Genomic DNA, 26,873 nt, shown 5'->3' with positions numbered 1-26,873 from the left:
CCGAGCAAAGGAAACCTCTTCCCCTGCAGCTCCCCGTTAGCGACCTTGCCGTAGCCAGCGAAACTCTTTTAGCAGGGAGCGTACCAGATGGTATCGATGCCTCTTCTTGCTGTGCCGGCAGGCAGGATTCCTGGCTAGGTATCCCGTCAGATGCCCGTTTGGATGCTGAAAGCCCTCTGCTCCGGAGAAACGGCCTGCGCAGAAGAGAGAAATGTGTCTGTTGCTACTTAGAGCGAGTGGCACATCACCTAGTTTTGATTTGGAAGCACAGGTGAATAAATAGGTGTGTGTTAGTCTTTGCGATGTGGGAATAGTGCTGGATCACTCAAACAAAATATGTGGTCATGTGTTGGAAGTTTTTTCTCCTGAGCTAATCTTCCCTGAGTGTTTCAGTGATGTGCGTCCTAAGCTGAATCTTCAGAAGTGATTCGCATTACCATTAAGCCATCAGCTTTTGCTTCCCCTCGTTGTTTGTATTTTACCTAGGAAGCTACTGGACCAGAAAAAACAATATGATGTTTTAATTATTCCTTTGGATTTGTTTGAGCTTATCAGATTTTGGCTCTTTTCATTTCTTACGGACTATCCTATTTACTGCTTTCCTTCCTTCCCGTTCAGACTGCCTACGCCTCTGAGTGGGCAAGAAACCCCCTGCTGTGCATGTTTTAATTTTAACACAGAGTGGCCCATGTGCTCCATATCCGCTTGGGGACGTGGCGTGCCCCATGCCCTTGTGTGGGGCCTGTGTGCCGAAGGGGCCAGTCCCTTCCCCGGTGCTACAGCGACGAGCCACCGGGAGATGGCAGCACCCCATCTCGCCTGGCCTGCACATCACATCATGAGCGCGCAGGAGATTATCAACATCTCACTTGTGCGGTGATCTTAATAACAGTCGTTCCTGAGGAGCATTGCTGTTCTCGCTGTCCATCACAGGTCCCTTTGGGTTGTGAGGATTGGCACGTGGAGACTGCAAGTCTCCTGCTGCTTGCTGATCCAAGGCAGGCTGAAGACAAGCAGCGTGGTTCTTCAAATGACACAAGCAAGGTCTTCTTCATAGCTTAGCCTTTGTAGTGAATTGTAAGGGTCATAGTTCTTAAAACCTCATAATTAATTATTATGATGTCAGGTGCTCTGCTTTAAAAAGGCAAAACCATTCTTTTAGTGAGCTACTGGAAGGTTGACAAGATCCCTTCCTGGAAACACTTTATGTTCTTCCTGTTCTTTAAATCGCATCCGCTTATAAAAATTGATTCTAAAACTCAGGTTGCATTTAATCTTTGAAAGTATTAAACCCCTTGTAAAATCACAGAGTATTTATTCCTAAGAAAAAAAGAAGGCTCCATTAGCCCAGCTCTTGTTAACGTTTAAGCAACAAACCCTTGCATTGGTATTTGTTCTTCATTCATATCCGTCTTCCGTGAATGTTTCTCCATGCTCTCGGTTTCCTGTCAAGCTCCGCAGACACGGAGCTGCCAGTCTTATTAGCTGGCTGAACACAAGCGGCTCAGAAGCCCAGGCAGAGTGGCTTCTGGGGTTTCTGGGGTTTTGGTAGCATCTCCATTTTCAAGTGAGCATCTTTAATTTTGTTTCTTTCAGGAAGCATTGTGAGCGTGGGAGACCCTAAGAAGAAATATACTCGATTTGAAAAAATCGGCCAAGGGTAAGTCCAGACATAGTTACTTACGCAAAAAACACAGGGCGGATACTTTGCTGGTTTAGTAGCAAGTGTGAAGTTAGGAAGTTAGTTCAGATGCTGGCTTTAGATCCTCCTGTGCTCTCAGTATTGATCAGTATTTTTGTAGTAACTGAATTGAATCATAAAAAGACACCTTGCTGCTGTCAGTGCCTTGTCTGCCGAAATTACTAGCACTTGGAAGATCTACGGTGCCTCACGTATGCAGTACTTGTATGCTTATTTTAATAGAAGAAATCACTTTTATATGTCTCAGAATAATATGGCTGCATTAAAGAAAGGAGAAGAAACGTCTGCTTTTCTAAAAGAGAGAGCAACCTGACAGGTATCAGGTAAATGACAGCTCAGAATAACATTTTTTTTTAAAATATTTTGCTAAAAAATTATTTCAGTGATCAGGATTATAACAGCATAGTTTAGAAATGTAAACTAGAGGTTAATTATCTCTGTTTTCTAGCATAGGCAGTAAAAAACCTCACCAAATATCAGTAATGAAGATAGTTTAGAAACACAAAGTACTCGATGAGAAAATAAATCTTCTGCCTGATAGTAGAACACTCTGGGATCCTGCAAGTTTTAGGAGTTTGCTGCAAATTCATCTGCCAAGCTATTCCATTTTGAAACCCTACTTACTTACTATAAATAGGATTGTTTTGATATTTTATATATGAGGAGGCACAAACAAGGGAAATAACATCAAAATTAAATATTTGACTTGCATTTTAAATATTATCCGAGCCTCCCTGCTCAGTCAAAGCTTCCTAGGCTGTGTTGTAATCCCAGGAAGGCCAGCTCCATTTGTGTAAGACCGGCATCACGCTGCTGTCAGCGTATGACAGAATGCAGTTCCCTGACGTTGGTAGATATTTTTCTGCCTTAACTGTTTTGTCAGATTTGAACTCAGGGTAAAATGTTGCTGACCTACAAATGATATATACTGAAGGCGGCCAGACACGCTCATGCTCTTTCTCTGGTAGGCTTTATAGTAGAAATATTTTATTTGATAGGGCACTCATGGGAAGATGATTGTGTGCCCTTCATTGTATAACTCTTTCTCAGACTCCAGCTTGCTTTCTGCCCCAAGCTTTGGTTCTTGTAATATATCAGTGGACGCTTAAAGCTGTGCCAGTCTCTCAAAAGATGGGTGTTAGCTGAAGAAGTGAGATTCAGAATAAATGTGTGTGAAGCAGGTTATTGCTGTCACCATGAGGAAATGGCCCTCATCCTCACGATCTTTTGTGTTGACACTCCTAGGAGTGAGGTTGTGCAAATGAGCGCCACTAACTGATGGAAAGGCAAGTGGCTAATATCTGGCTGAAAAGAGCCTCTCAGCTGATCTCCTTCAGCTTGTAGTACAGCCTGAAGATGGTGTACCCTTGTTGCAGAGGAGTGAGCGTGCCAGTGTAACCAGCTCATGACTGTAATGCAGCAGGTCAGCTTACAGAGCTGGGGGTCAGATCCTGGTGGACAAAAATCATCTTGGGGGATGCCGTATTGGATATCTTTTGGATCTGAGTTGCTATTGCAGTGAACGGTTGAACGTGAGACTGTTTGACACCTTCACGTGGGTTTCAAATACATGCAGAGCTCTTTGTTTTGTGTGAGACTTGCTCTGGCTTTCATTATCTAAATTACAATAATTTTTCCTCTCAAATGCTAAAACAGCAAGTGCACTCACTAATGTACTTCAGACCAGTTCATCCCACAAGACGTCCATGAGGAATGGTGCCACTTAGGCTCTCGGTTTAATGCTGTGGGGAAGGCTAGTCTGTTGCAGGTCTTTGTTGACCCATCTTCCCCGCCGATGGCGGGGTGGAAGTTCGCAGAAAGGCATGCCCTCGCGCCACAACTTATAATCTGACTGTTTCAGGAAAGTAGGTGTGAATTTAGTTAACCAGGCCTGATTTATTCCCTCTAACCGCAGACACCTGAGTGAGGTGCCTGTGTGAGGTACCTCGTTGTGCCTGGTTGGCCTTGGCTGTCTCTTGTAGACATGTCCCTCTGGAGGCCCGTCATGGCTGCAGAGGCCTCCCTCGGCGCACGCTCCTCGCGGGGTCTCAGCCGAGCGTCCAGAGTTGGAGAGCTGGTTCTTGACCTCTGAGACGGCGCCCTGGCAGCAGAAACACAAGAGGCTAAATAGCGGTGGCAGCTTTATCTGTGAGCAGGTGGTGGCCCTGGGATTTGCTTGGGTATCCACGGGCAGCCCGGCGGGCTCCCGCCGGGGACGGGGGCTGCACGGGCAGAGCGAGGCAGGCGTCCGCCCCGCAGCGGCTGGCGCCGCGCAGCTTCGCGGCGTGGCCCTGCTGCAAACTCCCGCGGCCCCGAGGGGCGGCAGCGCCCTGCAGAGGCAGCGTGGCCTGTGCCCGGCGGAGCCATCCGTGCGGTCCTCTGAGGAGAGGAATGAGCGTTAATGCGGCATGCCACTCTAAGTACCCTTACTCCAGCCACGGATAATTGCATACCGCAGCACTGGCTTGCCAGGACTGATGATCATCCTGAAATCGTACGGGAGACGGGACTGGGAACGTGAACAATGCATTATCCTTGCAAAAGCAGCCGTCCCTCCAGGAGGCAAGGGAGGTGCTAGTAACCGTTATTGTTACAAGGTACGCGTTATTAGAGTTAATTCAGGCCTCCAGAGTTAGAAAGATTATGGATTTGGGCTAAACTTCTTTCAAATTACAAATGGATTGAGCAGTATTCAAGCATATTAGACAGTATTAGGAACAAGGAAGTGAAGAAAAAAGCCGTTTATTACTGCTGGGGTTGTGACTTTGCAGTTACACAGAGTGTGCTGCTTAAGCTGAGCATGGAAGAATTGCTTACGCGTGTGACAGGCTGCCCGCGAGGGGTGTTCTTTGCCTTTAGCACTTCACAGGGCGGCGGGTGCAAGTGGCGAGCGGGGATAGAGCCGAAAGAGAGTCCCTGCCCAGACCTTTACCTCCGGGATAGAGATAGTGCCAGTATGTGTCTAATATCTGTCACCCTCGGTAACAAATACTGCCCTTCAGTAGTGCTAATAAGAAAATAACGTCCGGTCATGGCAAGTACTTGGTTTCAAAATGTGGATAGGTAAAGAAGAGCTGATCGAATAAGAATTACTGGGAATTCCTGCACAGAACAAGGTTGAAAAAAGTCAGAAACATCTTTGGTGTCTCATTAACTGGTGTGAGATATGAAGCAGTGCAGTAAGGTTGCAAAGCTCAGAAGTTTCCAAAAATTCCCAATCTGGGAAATGTGAGATTTAGGAGCCCTAATTTACCCCTTATGAGAAGATGTTATGAGTGAGTGTGACTGCAGGAGGCCTTCGTAGTCTGTGCTAGGAGGACTGCAAAAGGCACGTCGTAGAGGCCGCTGTTGGCTGTCAAATCACCTGCTAAGAACGGCAGAGAGTTCCTCAGGAGAGTCCTTGGCCCTAAGCTTTGTGATTTCACGGACAGAAAACCAGTACAAGACTTGGTTCTGGCTGGGTTTCGTAGGTGCTCAGCAGCGCGATGTGCAGGGCCTTTCTCAGCCTCCAGAGAGAACCAGCTCTGCTGAGAAATCCTGCCCGCTTGCATGGCCTGAAGGGTTCAAATTGCCATGAGAAACGGTCCACGCTACCCCTACGTGGTGCTTGGGGGGGGGGGACTTTTCTATCGCATCGCTGCTAAAAAGTAGGAAGTCTAACAAACTGCTGCACAGTCTGGCGCTTAAGGGAAAAAAGCGTGTACAAACAACCGCTTCATTTTTTTCCGACGTGTGGCTAGGGCAGCAGCTTAATTTTGCAGCTGCCCTGGAAGTCTTGTTTGACTGTCAAGATGTCCCAGGTCCATGCACATAGCTCAGCGTCCAGCCGCGGGTACCGGCGCGGCCAGCGGGTGCTGCGTGCCGGTCCACCGAAGGGCCACGTGGCTGGGGCTAGCGCCCGACGGGAAGGTGGACCGGAGTCGAGGCTGCTAAGAGAAGGGAAGTTAGAGAGTGACTTTATACTCACGGAAAGCGAATTGTCCAGGCAGTGACACCTCATTGCTCCATCCGGTGGGTGAAGTTAATAAACAGTGTGATGGTTACACGGCTACTTAGCAGCGACCAGGAGTCAGCGGGTCGGGGCCGAAGAACAGGTCAGCCTGAGTGCTGAGTCTCTTGTTTGTAATTTGGCTCCAGTTTAGGACCGAAAGTGCTGCTGACCCTGGAGGAAACTTAGTTAACTAGCGCTTGATAAAGAGCCTGTGCTGGCTCAAGCAGTGCTTAGCTCCTGCTAGAAAGATAAATCAGTATGGAGACAAGAGCAGCCTGGGTTCAGCCTTTTTTTTTTTTTTTTTAACTTGTACTGCACTGCATCACGGTGACACAGATCTAATTGCAGGCTCTGGTACTTGCCTAACTGCGTTAAAACCAAGATATTACAGAAGAGTTTAGAAGTTAGATACAGATCAGAAATTATAGCTGCTTAGAAATAAAAGTCCCTACTGCAGAATCACAGAGCCCTTGCAATTAATTCGCAGCTTTACTTAAATTGCTCACCTTTATCTAAACTCTTCACAGATGGCCCAGAGCATACCGAAAAGCGTCCTAATTTAAGTAGCTGTTTTTAAATAAACCCTGACAGGACTTTGCTCAGGAGGTACAGCACATGTTAGCGACTCTGAATAAATGATGTTGGCTTTTTATGAGAGCAAATTGGATTAATCTCAACAATTAGTCATAGGAAAATGCATTTGCATTTATATTAAAAGAATACATAGCGTGCCCAATGATAACATTGTTCTCCGCACAGGCACACGGTCTCTGGTGCCTGTTGAATTAAAATGCTGTGGAAATATTTCAGCCTGCAGGTAAACAGAAACAAACAGGGTGATCGTGTAAAACTGAGCGAACGAACCGATGTTGGTATTTTCGCTCCGTGGAGCGCTTGCTAGATGAGCGTTCCTGCTTTCCCCAATTCCCGCCCCGGCTCTCTGTTTCCCAGGGGCTCATTATTCCCGCGCCTTAGATGATGGCAGCATAAACCTGTGGTTTTCTTCAGCAAGAAAAACCCCAATCAGGTTAACAAGCCTACGGGGGTCCCTTGCTTTTAAAGCCGAAAGGATTTCCGCTGGGCGTTGCCTTTCCAGCCCTTTGCAGCACTGCAGGGAAGAAACCTCTTCCAAAGAGCGGCGGGCGGCAGGCGAAACCCCGCGCTGTCGAGTCTGCCTGTGAGTGTTGCTTTTTTTTTTTTTTTTCTGGTGGCCCTACCATGCAACCCCCAGCTGCCACAGAAAGCAAGCACAGATGCCCTGAGGAGCCCTTCGCACGTCCGAGGCACCGAAAGCAAGCTGCTGCCGAGCGGCTCTTGCCACGCGGAGGAACCCGAGGCTTCTTGTTTGTTTTGAGTCAGTCTCGGTTTTGTCGTGAAACATCATAGGATGCCTTAACGTGTGACCTGTCAGGATAGTTGGAGAACTGCACTCTGGAGAAGGCCATGTCTAGCTTCTTCCTTCAAAGGCCTGTTATGTGTATTTGGGATTCCCAGAATGGCTGTAGGATGTTGGCTAATTTTTGCCTAGTCCAAATAAGAGGTCTGAGAAGGTTCGGCTAAGGTTGGCCAGGCTACATGTTGCATTTCCTGGAGAGAGAAAAAAAACAAGCAAAACTGAAGAAAAGGAAAAAAAAAAACATTTTCCAGGTTTTTATGGACAAAAAAAAGGTAAAAACAACTTCCTCACCCCTTGCTCTAAGTTTGGAACTAGAATAATTTCGGGCGCACGCGTGGGATCTGCGTGAGCCCTCTCTGTCTGCGTTGGGCATGAGGGTTTTCTCTTGGGCTCTGCGGGCGGCGGAGGGCCGGGGACCTCGTGCGCGGCTGGCTGGGGACGGGCTGCGCCCCCGAGCGCCCTCAGAAGCCCAGGGACAGCAGAGACTAGGCTTTCGCCCAAAGGTACTAGGCTGCTTCTCATTTCTTGGCTGCTGTTTTTTTTTTCTAGGGCATCGGGTACAGTATATACAGCAATAGACATCGCCACCGGACAGGAGGTAAGTGCCAGCAGCCCTGCACGTTTTGCGCTCAGATTTTGTATTCACACGGAATACAAAATCCCCCCGCTCTAGCCGTGGACGGGATCCTGGGTCGCCAGCAGATGTTTAGCGCAAAGGCAGCTCTTGCTAAGCATGGGCTAGCAGCAGCCTGCAAAACGCATCATCTGCTACCTTCGGCTTTCCGGTGAAAGCTCGCTAAGGGCAACGCGGCTCTGTGCCTCAGCCGCCGAACGCCAGCGGTGGCAGCGGGCTTTCTTTTATGGCCAATTGTAAGAGCAGCATTTCTTCGACCTACGCTTTCCCCAGAACGGGCCTGTGCCCTCCACAGCCCGCTGCCCCGTGATGTCGTCCCTGAATGTGTGTTTTAGTGGAGAGAGATCTGTAAATAAATCTCAGCAAGCTTTCAGGCCGGATAAAGACTATATAATTGTTATTGCCAGTGTAAAGGTATTGGTTTAGAAATTGTCGTATCTGCTGTTCCCCAGTACGGATAAAGTTATGCTCTTACAGAGCATGTTTGTTGAGTATAATTTAACTCTGTAAATTCACAGCACTAAAACTGTCTGTGCCTAGGCTGATTAGCAATACAAATTGTCGAATCTAAAGACTGTCATAACTACAGGCCTCGGGAGAAACCCAGGGCTTGTCGCAGTTTCCCTCACTGGTGTGAGGAATGAGCGGCTGCGTTACGTTGATTGTTGTTGGACAGACTTCATCCCTCCGAAGAATTGCTGCAAGGAGCGCAAGGAGGGAAGCACGCACCACCTCTGTCCCAGCTACTGAGCATACTAATGCAGCAACTAGCTGATGGAGGCTGCCGTCATTCAGGCCCAATTAATCTTAATCACTGATTCAGGATAGTAATACTATTTTTAGCGTTTTCTTCCATAGTGTGTTTCATCTTCAAAGTATAGTATAAGTACTAGTTGAGAACAATCATGTTTCGGAAGTAATTTTGTGCTTTAGTCTTGTTGAAGCGGATCGACACAGACACTGAAAAGTGCGATGACTCAGAACAAGGGCAAAGATCTCTCTGAAAAGATACAGGCGCATTGAGGTCCGGTGTCAGGGACAGCGCATGATGCTACGCGGTGATGTCAGCCTAACCCTCGCAATACCCCGTCGAAATGAAACAGGCACCTGGGGATGAGGAACAAATCTTGAAGGAAAACAGTGTTACCTCTGACAGTCCCAGTTATGGTTGATTTGCCACAGCTTCTTAACATTCACTCCTTTCTCAAGCCAGAGTTTTTGAAAACGATACACAAATCCTACCCGAAACTCTGGCGGGACAGCAGAGATGAGAGCGCAGGGGCGGTCTCTCTTGGGCCACGTCAAGAGCAGGACTAGACAGCGGGGAAGTTCGTGGAGGGAGCAAGGGGCGGGCTTTAGATGGCCAAGGGGCCGCGTGCCTCGGAGGCTGCGGGATGGGAAGGATGCTGAGGCTATTGGGGACAATGTTGAATTTATTGGGGAAAATAACTGCCTGTGCAGGAGCTGCAGGGGCCAGGGATGGGCGCTGAGGTGATGAAGGAGACCACGGCTGGCCGGGACTGGGCTGAGGAGCCAGGAGGAGGTAGAGGCGAGATGAGTACGATGTTACAGGGCAAAAACAATCATGTTAATAACAAATAGACAAGCTGATGTGTTAGAGAGGCCTTTTGCTGCTTGGGTGTGCAACTTAAGATTTCTGACTTACCATTTCTGACTGTCCGCAAGTATATCTGAGTCTTGCCGGCAGGGTCTCATCCAGCCCCGGCGCTGCTCTGTGCAGGAGGACGCTTCATAACTGCTCTCGACCTGCGAGCCCCACACCCTGCCCTCACCCTGGGCACCCTCACCCGTGCCCATAAAATACCCCAGAATGGATCATTTGTTAACGCAGGAAATCATTGCAACTACAAACTATGTTAAAAGAACGTTATTAGAGTTGCAAAATCAAAATGCAGAAAGTTAGGAAGTTCCAAGACTGCACGTAACTGCGAACCCTGTCGCCCAGCTTTTTGTGCCTGATGTGCGTGCGCCTTTTCTTTCAGTTAGGTCACCGAGTCAAGAATAGGAGCAGCTGCTGAAATAGTCATCAAAGTCATGTAATTGCTGATGTGTTACCAGCCGGTTTTATATTTTTTCACGGTAACAAAATCATTTCCTGCTTGCAAAACATGATTGAATAACGACTGTGGTAATAAACTGAGGCCGTTTTGGAAGAATGTAGGTACGCAGAGCGTTGTTAGAGATTTCTGGTTGATTATTTTAAAGACCGTTTTTACGTATTTTACAAGGCAGGATGTATATGGCCCTGTATCCTGTAACTGGCACCCACACAAACAGAAAAATAAGGTTGTTGTAATGTCAGTTACTGAGCTCTGATGCCTAGAAGCGCAGCAGTCTGGCACAGCTCTGATACGTCCTTCCCAAAACCCTTACTCCGTGTTCGTGCTGATCTGGGGCGGTTCAGGCTGTTCGAGGTAGTAATTTTCAATGTCATTCTAGGTGGCCATAAAGCAAATGAATCTCCAACAACAGCCCAAAAAGGAATTAATTATTAATGAAATCCTGGTCATGAGGGAAAATAAGAACCCCAATATTGTTAACTATTTAGACAGGTAAGTAGTGCTGGTGTTATCATTTGAAAGTTAATTTACACACTGCAGGCCAAAGGTTCAGGAGGATCGTGAGCCTTTGGTCTCTGGCAGAAAGATGACCTGTTTATTTTTGATATATGCATATATGTATATACATATATATGTATTCATGCACATACATATATTGGAGGAGATTGCTCTTCATCTGCATTAATTTTTCTTGCGTGTGCAGTTCAAAGACTGTTTTTGAAAATCTGGATCGGCCATATCTTACTAACAACTGCTTGTGACTCCGCTAGCTCCAAAATTTTTTAGTTGGACATGTTTTCTGTGTATTATGATAAATGCTGATAAATCCTCATAGAAATTATTTCCCTTGGAATATTCCCATTATTTTCCACTGCTGTGGATGCCAGGAGGACAGGGTTCTTGTTTCCAGACACAAATAATTTTTCAGTTTTTAAATTGTTTTTTGTTTTTGTGAATGCACTTCGTGTAAGATTTTTCAAACTGTTGACCAATTTCTGCCCTCAGTGGTGCCCACCCTTCCCGCCCTGGACAGTTATGAAAGCTTTGTCCTCATGTTCCTGGAGTTAATCGTGGCATTTCTGTGTATGTTAAGATGCTGAATGAGATGATGTGCTATGAACATTTATCTTTGCCTTTGCTAAACTGCGTTTTTCACTTGCTTGCCACATAACATCTCTGCGTTTCACTCATAACGCCTGTCTCGTTTGCACTGCCCAGATTCTTTCTAAGGACTGTACAGCCTAGAAGGCACGTCTGTTCGCTTTACGCTGTCTTCATTTAAAAATGATCAGAAAGCAAAAATCAAGCGTGGTCTTTGTCACAAGATAACTTAGCCCTGCACTTTCGTCTCTGTCGCTGTTTTCTTGTTCCAGCTACCTGGTGGGCGATGAACTTTGGGTAGTTATGGAATACTTGGCAGGAGGCTCTTTAACTGACGTTGTTACAGAGACCTGTATGGACGAAGGACAGATAGCAGCTGTCTGCAGGGAGGTAAGCGATGCTGTGTGTGCTTGTGATCACACAGATAGTATAGGACTGGTAAACAGGTGGCAAGAGTATGAGTGATTTCATATTCAGATCTTCATTTCTGTGTTGCTTTTTTAATACAAATTGCCTGCCTGTATCACTGCACTTACTGTGCTCTGTTAGTGTACTCTATTATACTTGCTCTTTTCTTTGAGTTTTATTATGCTCAAATTTGCCTCTTTAAACATTTGCTTGGGGCATGTCTGTATGTTATTCCTTGCCTGTAAAAGCAAGCATGCTTGTAGCAGAATTTTAAAATAATAGCAACAAAAAATAGAGGTTCATTTGTCACAGTCTTCTGCTTAAAAGGATAGCATTCCACCCAAAATGTCGTTTGCTTCTGAAAAATGACTAAAATGCTATTTCCAAATTTACTCTAGAGCCTAACAATAAAGTCTTTGTCATAAACCTTCCACCCAAAAGTGATCCACTTCATAATGAAGGAAGCGAGTTTTCTTCTTTTTTGGCAAATAGTAGTTTGTCATATGGACAGAGGTAGCAAATTCATTGTAGCTGCAGTCATTCTGTCTGTGCTTTCAGAGGATAGTCTGTAACAATAATTGACATTTCTCATTCAAAAGCTAATGCGCCTTCATTTAGAAAGTTATTATTCTAATAGTGTTGCAGCGGTGAGCTATTCCTCTTGACAGCACAGTTTTTGCCTTTACTCACAATTCATCTAGAAATTAAATCTTTTAGAGACATCCCTTCTCGTGTGATGACATCAGGCCGTTAATTTTTTACCGGTGTGTTCCTTTTTTCTGTATCAGTGCCTGCAAGCGCTGGATTTCCTGCATTCAAACCAAGTGATCCACAGAGACATCAAGAGCGACAACATCCTTCTCGGGATGGATGGATCTGTCAAATTGAGTAGGTATCCTTGGGCAGGCAGCAGTGTTCACAGGACGGGCTGTGGGGCTGCTTCTCACTGACTGCCAGTACCCAAAAGTGGTGCGTGTCATAGTGCCCTGACCACTGCTGCAAGCCAAGTGTGCAATTCCAGTACACGAAGAGGTAGAGAAAAGAAAAAGCTATAAAGACTGGCTTTTACTTGCTTGTGTCTCTCCCGGAGACCACAGTTAACGATTTAAAGCTTCAAGTGAAGCATTTGCTGCATGAAACTTTTTATTTTTTTTTAAGTGGCTAGTTCAATATTTACTTGTTTACACCATCAACTAAAGAGAGTGTGGCCGCTTTTCCAGTTAGATTCCACACTGCGCTCTTGGGCATAAAGTGAGGGGTTGCTATTGCTTGGTTTCATACTTCAAGCTGGCTTCGATGACGCTTGTTTTCTCCGCAGCTGATTTTGGGTTCTGCGCTCAGATCACGCCTGAACAGAGTAAACGGAGCACAATGGTGGGGACTCCTTACTGGATGGCACCAGAAGTGGTGACGAGAAAAGCGTACGGCCCCAAAGTTGACATCTGGTCACTCGGGATCATGGCAATAGAAATGGTGGAAGGAGAACCTCCTTACCTTAATGAAAATCCTCTCAGGGTAAGGTGCAAATAGAATGAGATACCACTGTCTTTTTAATCTGGCCCATGTTTAGAGACAAAATCCTCGTCACTAGTTGTAGGAAGGACTGTTTCTAAAAATGCCGTTGCCGCATATCAGCATATACTGTAGCTTTAGGGGCATAAATGGGAGACCCTCAAAAGAGAAGTGGCATGGAGCTAAGTCAGAAGTGTGTCATTTTTGCCTTCAGCGATGCTTAAAATTTCTCTCTCGGGCAGTTTTGGAAGTCTCTTTCAGCAGTATCTCTGATGACAGGAATATTTCAGTGGCAAGTTTCTCCAGTTGATGAATTTTAAACTTATCTGCAGGGAAAAATGTATTTTCAGACTCAAATCAGTGTTGATCTGTTATCTTGTCCTTTTGGGAAGTATCCTTGGGTTATAGTAATGCCGTAGTTATTTATTACCAAAATATTCCTAAAATTACATTTTAGCAGAGATACCTGTGCTAAACAGGTAGTAAACTGATGCATTTTTAATGTTTTGAAGTTTTCCTTGTTATACTAAGTGCTTAAAATGAAATGATCAGTTCTTACACCAAATGACTGTGTATTCGTGGAGGAATGTATACCAAGGTAAAAACTCATGACTGATGGCCGAAACAACCAGTTAAAGGCTTCACAGTTAATTCCTGATAGGCTGCAGGAATCTATGAGGAAATTAATTTTGTACCTACGGATGGAAATACATATATACTTTTTGGTAAGGCTACAGTTAAAATACAGCATTACCTTTAGCTTTTCTCATAGTGGTAAGGCTGGGCCCCCTAGGCTGGTACGCAGCCTGCTTACTGCAGACCCGAGAGCTGAAGCCTCTTGAAGAACAGACAACAGCACGGTCAGAAAATACCTCCTTGGCCGTGCTATTTAGGAAAGGAATATGACAGGGCTTTACGTAAACTTCTGCCTTCTCTTTTTGAAAAAGGTTGCTGGGTCTTCTCGGAAGCCCCCTTTTGGTTTGGCAGGTGCCTGGGATTTTTGGTTCCTGCGCACACAGATGGGGTGGTGTGCGCTGTGCCACCATGCGAGGGGAGTTAAGAGGGACATGGGTTTGGATTCAAGTAGATGCTGGACTTAGCAGAGCACTCCACAGCTGGGCAGGGTGGCAGCAGGCCTGTGTCACGGCAGCCCAGTTTTACCAGCAGCAACTGCTGCACGTCACCAGTTTTGCTTTAGTTTCCTGCAAAGAGAGGATCCCTTATTCCAACTGCTCCCTTGGGGGGTGCTTGCAAAAAACGTATTTTCCTTGTATTAGGCACCAAAAACCAAAGAACAGAAATAGAATTACTGGTCTGGATGCTGAAAAGTCCTGCTCCCTTAATCTCAAACATTGGTTAAGGGTCATCTAGAAGCTTCAGGTCAAGTCCTGCAAAGATTTTCTTATCTTTTCTTATCGCAAAGTATTTCTATCTCTGGCTACATTCACATTCAGTTATTCCCACCCCTGCCCAGATTAATTTGGAGAGATGCTCTTTTTCTCTGTACATGCCTCACCTCCTGCTAGAGTTGAGACCGACTCGAACACTCACAGCTTCAAGGTATCTTCAAGGGGTCTGAGTGAAACCGCACCAGATAAAAACAAGACATCTGAAGCTGGTAGCATCTGCGGTAGCCTTCTTGCCTCCTTTGCAGAGGTTGTTGCCCCTGGGCTAGGAACAATGAGCAGCTTGCGAAGCACTGCCTGAAGCACCCCAGGTATCAGCTAGTTTTATTAAGGTAAATCAGCCCCAATGGGGACAGGATCCTTGTCTGCTGTTGTGTGTGCAATCAGTCAGAGGCTCCAAGGAAAGGTCTCAGCTGTCTCCAGACAGCAGAGCTTAAAGGCAAGGCCTGCTTTTACAGCAAACTTTTTTAGCTGATAGACCATGGTAATTGTTGGGTTTAATAGTCGCATTTTGCCTGCATTCGGGGAATTCTGCAGAGCTTGAAAGCAAAAGGCTGCTAGTTTACTTTTATGAATGATTGTTTTAATAATGTAAGGCACCCAGGTGCTTCAGTTACCAGCACTAATTTAAATGTATAAATAAATTATAAAGGCATTAAAGGATCATTAATCATAGAGTTAATAGCAGTCTTAATGTATAGATGCATTTGTTGTTTTCCAGCCGTGGAGCTGGAACGCATTGCATGTTGCTCGGTTCCTTCTGGCCTTTGCAGTACTCTCAGGCAATCTGGGAGGCAGGAACCGTTTTCCAGCCAGGAGAGAGTCCTTGCATACTCCTACGATGGTATTCACCTTCTCTCACTGCGATTTCCTTCCATAAGGCATAGGCCTAGGCCCTGAGGGACAACCACTGGTGCAGTCAATATCCTTTGAAATGCAGGTTGGACCTCCTCAGTTTCTCAGTGTAAAAAGCAAAACAAAACAAAACAAAACACATTTCTGTTTCCTTTTTCATCTGTTAACTACAGTGCATCAATTTTCATACAAACTGCACTGCAACATAGTTTCCAAACGCTGTGGACCCTCTGTGGTTTCGGGCTTCTAAATTGTCCGTATGTTGTTCCTGTCGTGTGTCGGGGTGGCCTGGATAACTCTGGGATATCATTTTCACAGACTGCAGCTATAATTATGTGCTGCGTCCTTTCTATTTTCTGGGTATGTTAAATAAATTAATGAGCTTATTGCCCCTTTGCAGCTACTGCAAACACTCTTTTCCTTTGTACTGGATGTTTTTCCTTGCCGGCTGCATCATAGGAAACCAAAAGATACATAAGAAGAAGGTACTTCAGCTTCCCATAAACCTTTTTCTCTTGCTGTAGAAATATTTAAAAGGTGCAATTCCTAGCAAAAGATGACTCTTCCTCATGACTCCTATGTTGTGAAGAAATGAGCAAATAAAGGAGCTTCATCTGACCGGGCACTCCTGTTTCACAATCAGGTGAATGTAGCTGGAATACAAATTTTCGAGGACGATGTCAGTGCCATTTCCCTTTACGTCAGGAGAGCTGACGTGCCTCAGACACCACGAGCTAAACACGGTGAAAAGAGGCTCTTCAGCTCCCCACTGTGCCCGGTTGCTGAGGTCAGCTGCAGATGGACAGGATAAGATTGACTTTGTAAAGTTTGTGTTGTGCTAAAAGTAAAGAAACTTACTTTTATTGTTTTTATTTTAGAATAGTTCATTTGCCATTTTAGGCTTGGAAAATCTCCCTCTGTATTTAAGAGGATGACAGAGTCGACTGGGTCATGGTCTGCTTGAATGCTGGTACTGCAGAGCTGTTATTACCGTGGCAGACATTTTTTATGGAAGATTCCTGGGCCTATTCTTATTAATAGTAGTGTATATTTTAGACGTATTCTGCAAGTTAAAGGTAAAATAGTTCAAAATGTTTGTCGTAAGTTTCTAATAACATCTTGCAATAGCAGAATTAACTTCTCCCCAGCTTCTCGGCGTGTTAGACCTCAGTTACAAGTGAACGACGTCTGATAATGTTCAAGCCACGTTTTGCAAAATTGCATTATAATGAAGAGCTGACAAAGAGTATCAGGAAGACTTGCTAAGCTGCATGAACGCTCTCAGACACCTAGAAATGAGCTTCCTTGCCGTAGACTAGGAAACTTAAGCTCAGCTTAGGCTGGATGCTATTGAGGAGTAAAAAGGGTGGGGTTTTGAGGTGTTTGGCCGGGACTGTGTGCGGAGACGGACTGTGTGTTCAGCAGGGCAGGTGGACGTTCATGCAAGTCACGGAAGGGAATTCGCAAAAAACTCGGCCCTTAGCACAGCGTAACGCTCCCCGAGCTCAGGTTATGCTTTGCTTTTTTTTTTTTAATTGTTCCTCACTCTGCTGTCTGTTAAGATGACCCTGAAAACATGAAACACATGTAACATTATCTTTCCAGCTTGGCTTTGAGAGGTGAAGCTACCTCATTCTTCTCAATGGAAAGCTAGCGTCAAACATGAAGATCATAGTTTAAAGTCAACATAATCTATTCTGCTTCTTATCCGTTTTGCTGAAATACCAGCTAACGTATTTCTTTCGTAGCCCCAAGCCACTTTCCGCATGTCACCGTGCAGGAGCTTTCAGAAACGCAGCTGCCAGAACCTCACAGTCCTTCCCTGGCAGTTTCTGGGATGAGGACATCATTAAACGTATTTACTTGAATATGAAAATTAGCATAGGGTTACCATAGGGATGGAATTACTCATTTTTCTAATTAAGCCATTAAAAGTTTTTTCTTTTACCACATAAACAAAGCTAATCTGGAATTTGGAGACTGCTGGAAAACAGAGCTCCAGGTGGCTCCTGTCTGCCCAATTATCCATTTTCCTCCTAATATAACAGTGCATGTGACTTGTGTGTCTGGGTTGCAAATGAAGTTCTGAATGTTTCTGTTTCTTTATCCAAGGCAGAAGCTCGTGGATTTCACTTTTTCTATCCAGTTACCATTTTTATCAAGAAGGGAGTAAAAAATTTGACTACCTTTCTCTGTTTTATGGAAGTGCAGTGCTTTAGGGACCAGTGAGCCCTGCAGAGATGCAGTTTATATAATAATCCTTTGAAACACTATAGTTAGGCCTAATTCACCCCTTAAAATAGCCTGTAAAGCTAGTGTCAATACTTATAGAAGCAAAATGTGCTTTTGCTGGTGTAGCTCATATTAACTAGGTCAGGCAATGAAATCAGCTATCAAGGCAAAATCATTTTGATGTTGGAATAGCTGTGTCTAGATGAGGCTTTTTGTCAGGATAGAAAAATTGTTTCTATCCCTCTGTCAGGGAAAAAATTGCCAGCGGAGAACTGATCTTAAAAAAACAGGGTCTGGCTGAGCGCTCGAGCGGCCGCAAGCCACAGGTGGAGCCTGGTGTTTCCGTCTTCCCTAGGCGTTGTATCTGATAGCCACCAACGGGACGCCGGAGCTGCAGAACCCGGAGCGGCTCTCCGCCGTCTTCCGCGACTTCCTGAACCGCTGCCTGGAGATGGACGTGGACCGGCGAGGCTCTGCCAAGGAGCTGCTGCAGGTAAAACGGCTGCGAGTGACGACACTGTTGTATGTCACGGCGCTCTCAGTGGTTAAACGTGCAGGCGACGGATTCATCCCCTTATATTAGTCTCCAGTCTTGGTGCTTTTCAAACTAAATATAAGAATTTTGGTTTTTACTCAGTTTTACTTGGTGGCAAAATAGCTGAACTGGAGTGGCAGCAGGTGCAGAGGCCTGACATGGGGTTGGTCACTTCTGTACACAGAGATTATAAGCGGGAGGAACCCAATGAAATGGGCCAGCGCAACGGAGACGAGTTTGGGCTGTGGGGAGAAGCGGTTTGGGGAGGCTACAAGCATCGAGGGACTGGAAGAGGGGTCGCCCCAGCTCGCCCGTCCTGCCCCACTCCGAAGTTTCTGCCACCGAAACCGGGGCAGGCGAGTGGGACTAGCAGCGGCTCCGTTTGCTGCCTGGCACGGCGGAGCAAAGGAGAACCCGTACTGGCTTATTGCCAGGTTTAGTGGCAGGCGCAAACTGCGGTAGCTGGGGAGTTGCGGCACATGCCACCGGCTCGCCCTGCTGCGAAGGTGTCACCCTGCACAAGACGGGCAGGGGACAGCGAGAAACAGCTCTTGCTGACACCCGGAGCCGTGGCTGTCGGCGCTCAGTCGCCCATCTCCCTCCTGCTGTCCTGGTGCCCAAAAAACCTGCACCTCGGTAGCCTCCAAAACAGCATGTGGGCCCAGATACTATGGGGCTAAACTCTTCCTAGAGGTATTGGAGGTGCCCCAGGAACGGCTTATGCCTTTGGTCGTCTTTGACAGCTAAAATAGGCTGCGTCTTTGGAAGACTGGAACGTACATAAGTATTTGACGTTTGCATGTATATAAGTTTCCTGAAAGGAGTAAGGCTCTGGGACAGCAAGCAGCTTTCCAAGAGAGCAGGCAGGGCAAAAATCCCAGCAAGCTGAAGGCACCTTGATAAATGGATTAATAGGATTATGGGCTATGTTTGCCTGCAGCAAGGGACTGGACGTGAAGATCCAGATGGTCCCCTCAGTCCTATTTCTGCATATTCCTAGTAACCAGAAGAATAATGCTTGCGCCTGTGAGTAAGCGATTCTGGAAAGTAATGATTTCTTTCTTTCCTTTGGGTAGCATCCATTTTTAAAACTAGCCAAGCCTCTCTCCAGCCTGACTCCTCTGATCATTGCAGCAAAGGAAGCGATTAAGAACAGCAGCCGCTAGCACGCCAGGCTGGCCTTCTCCCACGCCAGCTCCCTCCGGAGCAGGACTGAGCAAAAACTCTGTAAAACCTCAACTCTTGTGCTGCAGGACAGATGGATGGATGGACAGACAAACGGTCACAGTCATGGTGGTAGCAGGGAGGAGGGGAGAACAACTGTTCTCCGGTCCCTCGAGGAACAGAAACTTATCACCTGTCTTCTTCCTGCTTTCTGGCTCCTTAATTTATTTCTAAGATGAAACAGGGCTTAAGGCAGAGAGGTAATGACAGAAAATGCTTTGCTGTCTCAGCCATTTCCAAGGTAAAGCCAATTCAGTTGGAAGAGTCCCTTCCGTCTCACTCTGTGAATAAGCTGTACATTCACTTTTAAATTGTCAGTTGTTTCTTAAAGATGCAAAGTCCCTTTTCTGGGTTTTTTTGGTATGGTTTGGAATTGGAGAAGGGTCCTCCTTCATTCATAAACTCCAGACTGCGTCGCCTTTTGAATACAGCCCCGCTGGCTGGTATTTGCTCATTTGCGGTACGTCTACGTCTAGCTGAGGAAGAAAGTGAAATTGCATTTCCAACCAAAAATGAATCAAGAGTGGAGCAGACAAAACGTCCTGTTGCAATACAGGCTTTCAACTGTGAATATATAGTGTTTCGGTTCTTGACAGTTTGATTTGTATAACTAATTGTAATATGTTTGCCTGGGTGAGAGTCTTATTAAAACAAACAAACAAAAAAAAAAGCAAAAAGATCAGCCAGTGTGCTCAGAAAGGGCTCGTCCGATGTGGAGCTGTACGAGCGCTGTTAGGTGGCCGCGGGCCCGGTCTGGCCAGGGGCCGAGTGCCGGCAGCGGCCCTGCAGAGCACCCCGCAGCCTCCTGGCCTTGGGCGCCGTGTCCGTAGCAGAGAGCCGAAGCAGACTGGCAGCGGGTGCTCGCGCTTCTTGGGACGGGACCGATCCTCCAGCGTCGGAGCCGGACGGGCAGGGGCTAGTCCCCACGGTGTATCGTACCCACCCTCCGAAAGGAGCAGCCCCTTGGATTAGCCTTCTGGGGCTCGTGCAGGAGCAGGGCAGGGCGAAACCGGTTCCCGGCCCTTCGGAGATCGCCGGCTCTCGCGGGCTCCTCGTAGCCGCTGCAGGAGCGGCGTGGTCTCCGTGGCCCTCGGCACGCGGCGGGGAGGGCAGCCCGGCCCCGGAGGCGCGTGTGTGGCCATCGCCCGAGTCCCGCCGGGGAAACCGCGAGGCCGATGGCAGGGAGTGGCGGCTTCTCGCCTTTCGCTCTGCCTCAGCCCGCGCAGCAAACACGTCTAAACGCGGAGCTTTGCACCGAGCGAGAGCAACGGTGCGAAATGCGGAGTCGAGTGCAGAAACGTGCTTAGAGCCATAAAACCGGCCGGTTTCTTGCTCTCCTGGGAGCAGGAAGCAGCACCGCCCGCAGCCGCGGGTTGCTGGAGAGGGGCTCCGGGGCACGGCTCGGGGCTGCGCTGGCTAGCCAGCTGCTTTGTCAGCGAGCCGAGTAGTTGAAGTACGCCACTGGTGTTTTATTTATTCTTTTTTTTGGAAAGAAAGAGAGATGCAGTGTGGCTTCACTCAGAGAAAGCATTTGTATGGAATATTTGTTGCTGTATTTTAGTAGTGCAACTAAGGAAAAAAAAAAATCAAAGACCTTCAAAACAGCATTTGGATCATGGCTGTTCTAACCTAAAAAACACCCACCCACCCACCACCTTTACGGTACTGAGGCCCTTCATGTTTTGCTGGTACGAATGAAGGATGCTTGGGCTGTTCTTGAATGAGGTCGTTGGCTCGTTTGGTTTTGGCTCCTTACTTGGTTACGGGCCTGGCGTGGTGACTGTCGTGGCTGCTGCCGCCTGACCCGCCGCCGCGCGCTCGCCCTCCGGCCCAGGGGCTCTGGCTGCGGCCGCAGCCCGAGGCAGCGCTCGCCGGGTTACTACAGCTAAGCCTGACTTAACCTGTCCGGATTCCCCGGGGAGCGAAACAGGTTTGATTTCCCCCTATGCCCAAATAGGACAAAACTCCCGTTTCTTCTGTGAGGCCACGTTGTTCTCCGGCGGCTCAAGCGAGTTGGCTGGGCGAGAGCCTTTCTTGGCGGGGGGGGAAGGCGAGAAAGAGGGATTCAGACTTGAGGCGGGCTGCCCGCGATCTGTAAAGCAGCAATCGGAGTGAAACGTGTTTGTATTCCACGCGCGAAGTAAAGAAACAAGTGACAGTTTCTGTTTTCCGGTAAAGCTTTTGGTTGTTCCTGCCCTCAGCGGCACAGACAGACAGCCGTCCTCTAAAAGGAAAGCGCTTTGTTGTGGCCCACGTTTGCTGGACATGTGATAGAAATGCTTACGCTGGTAGAGTACGCTATCGGCTTTATTGTTTTCCCCCCTATTTTTTTTTTTCTCTAGCTATAACTATTTCAGCATTTTCCCTGTCTCTACTTTTTCAAAAAAACTTCCCGAAATATAACAGATATGAAAAATAGGAAATCAAATAGAAGCATCATTTTTTCCCCTGATTAGTGTATGCTCCAGCATGCAAAATAGTGTTGGCTCTGGCTTTTTAAACACAGCTGCTTTTAAAAGAGGCCTTAATTTTTATTTTATTAAATAGTATATTTATTTTTCTTTGCATCAGCAAATAGATATTTTTTCTTTAAAAAAAAAAATTCTTTTAAAAATGTTGGAAAAGATTCAACAGAAATAATCTCTGCCAGTGGCTGTTTAACCTGTACTGTAATTGCCCAGCGGAGACCAACGGGGTCCGACCGTTTTACATCCCGTAAAATGGCCCTGTCGCAGCCCTGTTGCCCTTCGCTTGGGACGGTCTCTGGCATTAAATTCTCAGTCACTAGATCCTGGAAGGTGGCAGCTGCTTTTTTTTATCCTCCCCAATTTGAAGGGAAATGTGGAAGAGGAATATTAACGTCAAAAAAAAAAAAAATCAGTCCCGTGCGGGACACGTCGTGTACTTCATCGACAGGAGCAAACGTTAGGCTAGGCATCACCCTTGCAGAAAGAAAGAAGGTACAACTGACACTATAAAATTTCTGCAGCCTTCTTGGGACTTTTTTTTTTTTTGAGTGCTATCCCTGGATGAAACAATTAGCTACGTATATTTTTGGAAGTATTAGAAATTGGCTGTTTCTGTTGCCAAACGCGTAGGTGAATGTTGTATATGTTTCAAACACGGTCATTCCAAAGTTTTAAGAGAGTGGTTAATTGCGTTTCTCTGGTTTATTTTTAAATCCATTAAACAGTGGGGAAAAAAACCCCGAAAGCACGTAGCCAGAGCTTGCCCGATTGCCATCCCCGCAGGGCCGCTGGGGGGGAGCGGCCCGCTGGCGAGCGGCGGCCAGACCCCAGCGCAGCGCGGCAGCGGCGAGGGCAGGAGGCGCGAGGAGCACGGAGCAGCTTATTTATACACGGACAAGGGGAAAAAAAGGAGGGGGCGGACGAGCTGCCGGCGGCGCTGCCAGGGCTGTCGGGTCCGGTCTGGGCAGCGCCGCGCTCCCCCTCGTTGGGGCCGTTGGTTCTGGGGCGCCGCGCGGGGGTCCCGGGCCTTTGCTCGGTGGGAAGGGCAGCGCCTCGCTCGCGGCCCCTCGGCCTGGGGGGGGGTCGCCGTCCCCGCTCGCCCGAACGGCTGCCGCTTCCAGGCCGGAGCCGCCGGGTCGGCTGCGGAGGAAACGCTCGGGGCGCCGGGGCGTGAGCTCGCGGGCTTTTGGTTGCGCTGCTTAGTGGTGCTGCCACGCAGGCGCCAGCGTCAGCCCCGACTGAGGAAACCGTGGGCCAAGGAAGGTGTTAACGTTGCTAATGTGGAAAACGACTACATCTGTAATAACCCGTGGGGCGCAGTGCCCCCAGAGGAGCGCTCGGCGGTCTCCCAGCAGACCGCGCATCAGCTCTAGCGTCCGCCGGGAGCTTCGCGCGCTCGTTGAGCGGCTCCCGGGGGGCCGCAGGGCTCGCCAGCGAGCTCTGCCCCGGCCAGCGCCATCGCGCGGAGGCGAAGCAGCTGAGCCGCGGCCTGGCCTGGCCGGCTGCGACGGCGGGGCGGGTGAGCCCGTGGCCGCGCGCGCTGGCCCGTGCTTGGGTCGCAGCGCTGAGGGAGGGAGCGCACGAGCTGAGCCCCCGGGCCTTGCGCTGCTCGATTGCGCGTTTCCCTCTTCCCGCTGCTGCGGCGCGCCGTGGCCGCGACCCTGTCAGCGGCTGAGGCAGCGCGCTCGCACGCCTCCCTCCTCGGAACCGCCTGGTTGCAGCAGCAGTTCGCAGCCGACAGCTCGGTCGGCAGCGCGAGTCATCACCGCCCTTTTGTGCACCCCAGGGCTGTGGCTGCCAGCGCGGCGCTAGCGCGAGCTTTCGCTCAACGCCGACGCCGCCGGCCCCGTTGCTCGCCCCGCGGGTGCTGGCGGTGCCCCGCGTGCCGGGGCCGGGGGCGGCCCTGGCTGCCTAAGCAGGCGGCAGGAGGTTGGCCATCATTTTTGTTTTTTTCCTCCACCATGCCATACTGTCCAGGTCAGAAGCAGGTCAATGTAGCAAATCCGAAGCGCGCAAGTCTCTTAGGTCCGTGCCTGCTGAGATTTTTTTTTAAACCTTTGAGCTATGGATACCCAAAGGCAATTGCTTTTTGTCACACTGTTTCTATTAGTATTAAGCAATGCTGCTAAATGGCTCTGTAGCCCATCCGCAAGAAAAAGCCCGTCAGCTCCTGGCTTGGCAGGGGAGCGAGCGGGCGGCAGGCGCCCTGCCGGCGGTCAGAACCGGTAGCCAGGTCCTCACCCACCGTAGCCCCCGGGGAGGAGAAAACCCGGCTCCTTGCGCGGCCGCGCTGGGAGCCCCTGTGGTGCGCCCGTTTCGTCCGCGCGGCCGGTGCAGCGCCCGCAGACCCGGGCGCACGAGTCGGGAGGATCTGCAAACAAAGTCTGCAACTCTTGACTGGATCGGGCCATAACCAACGCTGAACTCCGGTTTAGGCTGAAGCGACCGGCTTACACCTACGCTGGTGCCTGCTAGTTGTTTTCCGTCAGGGTATCCAGACACAAGTAAACAGAGGAGGAGCCTACGTTCTCATTGTTTATCAGAAATGTATCTCATTTTGCTGTACATTCCTTTTTTAGGACGTGTTATCTGTTTAAAAAAAAAAAAGCAAAAAGAAAAAAAGAAAGAAAAAGCAGAAAAAAAGAAAAAGATAAAAGATTAAAAAACAAATGTGTAGTGAAATTCTTCTGTAACTTTGGATTAAGAGGTAATTATGATCTTTTTAAAAAGAGAACTAAGTTATTTACTTTGTAAATGTGCTGATGGCATGGATCCATCTTACTGACCTCAGCATCCTTTTTTTTTTAAGATTTTGGGTTTTGTTTCCAATATTAAGTTATTTTAAATTGTGGTTGAAGCAATAGAAAATTGAAATATGGATTGTGCATGACTGTGTCTTGAGTGTAAAAATATTGCAGTTTGAAACTTGGACCTAAAGTATTGCAAATAAAAGTTATAAATACCAATGGATTGTGTGAGTGCAGCTTTTCCTCTAGGATTTGCAGGTGCTGCGTGACAAAATGGCATCAAGGGTGGCTGAAAAAACACTAGCTTGGGTCAGCTGCAGCGTCAGAAAGAGTTTGGCGGTTTGGCTCTGGGTGCTTTTAGCTTTGACCAATGCCACTAGACTATAGCGTCCAAGGCAAATGAAACAGGACTTACCTGCTATGAGCCCTCATTTGTCTGTTGCTGCTGGACATCCTTGTATCGCGCTTCTGCAGAGGAGCCTGACTCCTTCTCACTGCTCCCCAGTTGGGAAAAAGCCGCTGAGCACTGTGATTTTTTCCATGTGTTTTGTCTGTGTTGCTCCATACTTATCAAAAAAACCCACACTCCTCTCCAGCTGCATATGGTAAACGACGGAGATGGAGATTAGGCACACTTCCTGCCCTTCCTGGCGACTCGTGAACCTTTAAAACTGCTTCTTCGTGAACTCCAGCCACTAGCTGTTGTACTGCGGCTCGCAGAAAGCTGTGGTAAATCCCTTGGCCGACGGCTCAGACATGACGAGACGCCCGAAGCCAAGGCGCGTGGGAAACATGAGCCCCATCGCGTCTCTGAGTCCAGCACGACCTGCCATACTGCCTACACGGCCGGCCATGCTGCTGCCTACTGAAGACTCTGCCTTAGAGGAGGTCACTGGTATTTGCTAACAGCAGAGGAAGGGCAGGAACTGGGGCTCCAGCCATGCTGTGCAGGTCACCGCATGCCGCCGTGCCTGGCTCCCTCACGTGTGAACGTCCCAATGGGAGGGAGACTGACTGGCTCCCGTGTTGAGTCACCTTGTCGCAGCCCCTTTGAGAGTAGCAGCTACCTGCAAGCCAGGCTCAGATGCCACCTGCAGCCCCGCCGTGGCTCGTGCTGTCCCAGTTGGCTGCTGCGTGCCCTCCCCACGCAGCCATGGTCCTGCCTCCTCACCGCACGGTGGCCACAGCTCCCCCCCCCCCCCCCCCCGGGCCACAGGCAGTGGACACAGCTTGCATGCCCTTGAGCTGTGTTGTCCTGGCATGGCCAGCAGCTGACACAGCAAGTGCATGGCTGTGGCACCTGGGCTCACTAATGCCTGTGGCTCAGCAGCCAGCCCCCCCAGGGTTGCAGGAAAAGCCACAGAAGGACCTGCCTACACAGACTTTATAGAGGTTTCGCTGCTAAAAGTTATTAAAAAAAAAAGAAGAAGAAGAAGAAGAAGGAGGAGGAGGCGCTTGGACCACACTCTAGCAAAAGTTTGGGTTTGTACCGTGGTCACATTATTAGTCTGTATTACCATATATAAAAATATATGCATGTAACTGTATTTGTTTCTCTGCTACACACTTTCCCGTGGGTTAATGTGCTCATGAATCACGCCCAAACACACCACAGTGCCAGGCACTGTGGGGCCCTGGGTGGCTGTGACCCCAGGTGGCCTTGTGCTGAGCCTCACTGGTGTTTGTTAGGGGGCCTACAGCCCTGCTGCTCATTAGGGCATTGCAAAGTGCTTCACCCACTGCCTGGTGCATAGCTACAGTAGTGAAGCTGCAGCTTTCCAGCCCTTCAGAGCCATCCCTCCCTGGCGTGGCTCTTCTCTGGCCCTGGAGAAACCCACGCTGACCAGTGGCAGTGCTCACGTCCAGGAGGCTGGTACCAAGCTGCTCGTGGTGCATGCTCCTCTGAGCGGCAGCTGCCTGCCAGGACGCTGGGCAAAACAGCCTTGGGCACCTGGCGGGTCTTAGCCACCCTGCAGCATGCCGGGTGGCTCAAGGGCACGTAGGGCTGCTGCACCTGGCTTGGTGCTCATCAGAGCTGCTTGTTCCTGCACCGCCGTCCTGCAGCTTCCCGGGCTGCGGGCCAGGCTTGGGCTTCGTTATATGGCCTCCTTCGGCTGGCAAAGGCCCTCGCTGGCCCTGCTGGGCTGCAAGCAATGCCTCAGCCTGCCCGGGCACATGTCAGCAGGGGGCAAAGGCGCAGGTGAGGGCCATCAAAGCAAAGCAAATGCACCTGCAGGTGTTTAACAGCTCTGCACACGCTGCAGGGCGTCAGGGCAGCCGAGAGCCCCAATGAAGCCAACAGCGGGGGGGGGGGGGGGATCCAAATCCTTGCAGCCCTCCCTGCTGCCGCACACTCCTCAGGGCCAATGTAGTGCTGCCAGCCCCTGTTGCCCCGGTGGCCGCTGTGGCGCTCCCAGCCCCGCGCGGTCACAGCCCCGTGGCGACGCGCCGAGCCCCACCAGCGCCGCTGCGAGAAGCCGCATTAGCTCCTCACCAGTCTAGGACTGAGTCTAGGCTTTGGTTTTGTACTGGCCCTCCCGGGGTGGGGGGGGGGTGGGGGGGGGGGCAGCATGTGCTGCCA

General features: G+C 48.8%; 2 protein-coding genes across 12 annotated transcripts in view; one reads left to right on the top strand and one right to left on the bottom strand.

Moving 5' to 3' along the window:
- PAK3 (p21 (RAC1) activated kinase 3) overlaps positions 1–24,511 on the top strand; it is a 273,715-nt gene extending 249,204 nt beyond the window's left edge. For all 10 annotated transcript variants that reach the window (XM_068956931.1, XM_068956936.1, XM_068956934.1 and 7 more), the window contains 8 exons: positions 1,597–1,660; positions 7,639–7,687; positions 10,184–10,296; positions 11,178–11,295; positions 12,102–12,201; positions 12,632–12,828; positions 17,674–17,811; positions 18,930–24,511. In XM_068956931.1, the coding sequence (XP_068813032.1) occupies positions 1,597–1,660; positions 7,639–7,687; positions 10,184–10,296; positions 11,178–11,295; positions 12,102–12,201; positions 12,632–12,828; positions 17,674–17,811; positions 18,930–19,019 (869 nt within the window). In that variant the 3' untranslated portion in view covers positions 19,020–24,511. The remainder of the gene's footprint in view (positions 1–1,596; positions 1,661–7,638; positions 7,688–10,183; positions 10,297–11,177; positions 11,296–12,101; positions 12,202–12,631; positions 12,829–17,673; positions 17,812–18,929) is intronic.
- The window catches only part of CAPN6 (calpain 6), a 70,714-nt gene continuing 67,468 nt past the window's right edge, over positions 23,628–26,873 (bottom strand). For both annotated transcript variants that reach the window (XM_009685455.2, XM_009685462.2), the window contains one exon: positions 23,628–24,888. The gene's annotated coding sequence lies outside the window, so the exon portion shown is untranslated. The remainder of the gene's footprint in view (positions 24,889–26,873) is intronic.

This window comes from Struthio camelus, chromosome 11 (assembly GCF_040807025.1).
Source record: "Struthio camelus isolate bStrCam1 chromosome 11, bStrCam1.hap1, whole genome shotgun sequence".
Classification (NCBI taxonomy): domain Eukaryota; kingdom Metazoa; phylum Chordata; class Aves; order Struthioniformes; family Struthionidae; genus Struthio; species Struthio camelus.
This window is presented reverse-complemented; position numbering and strand designations above follow the sequence as displayed.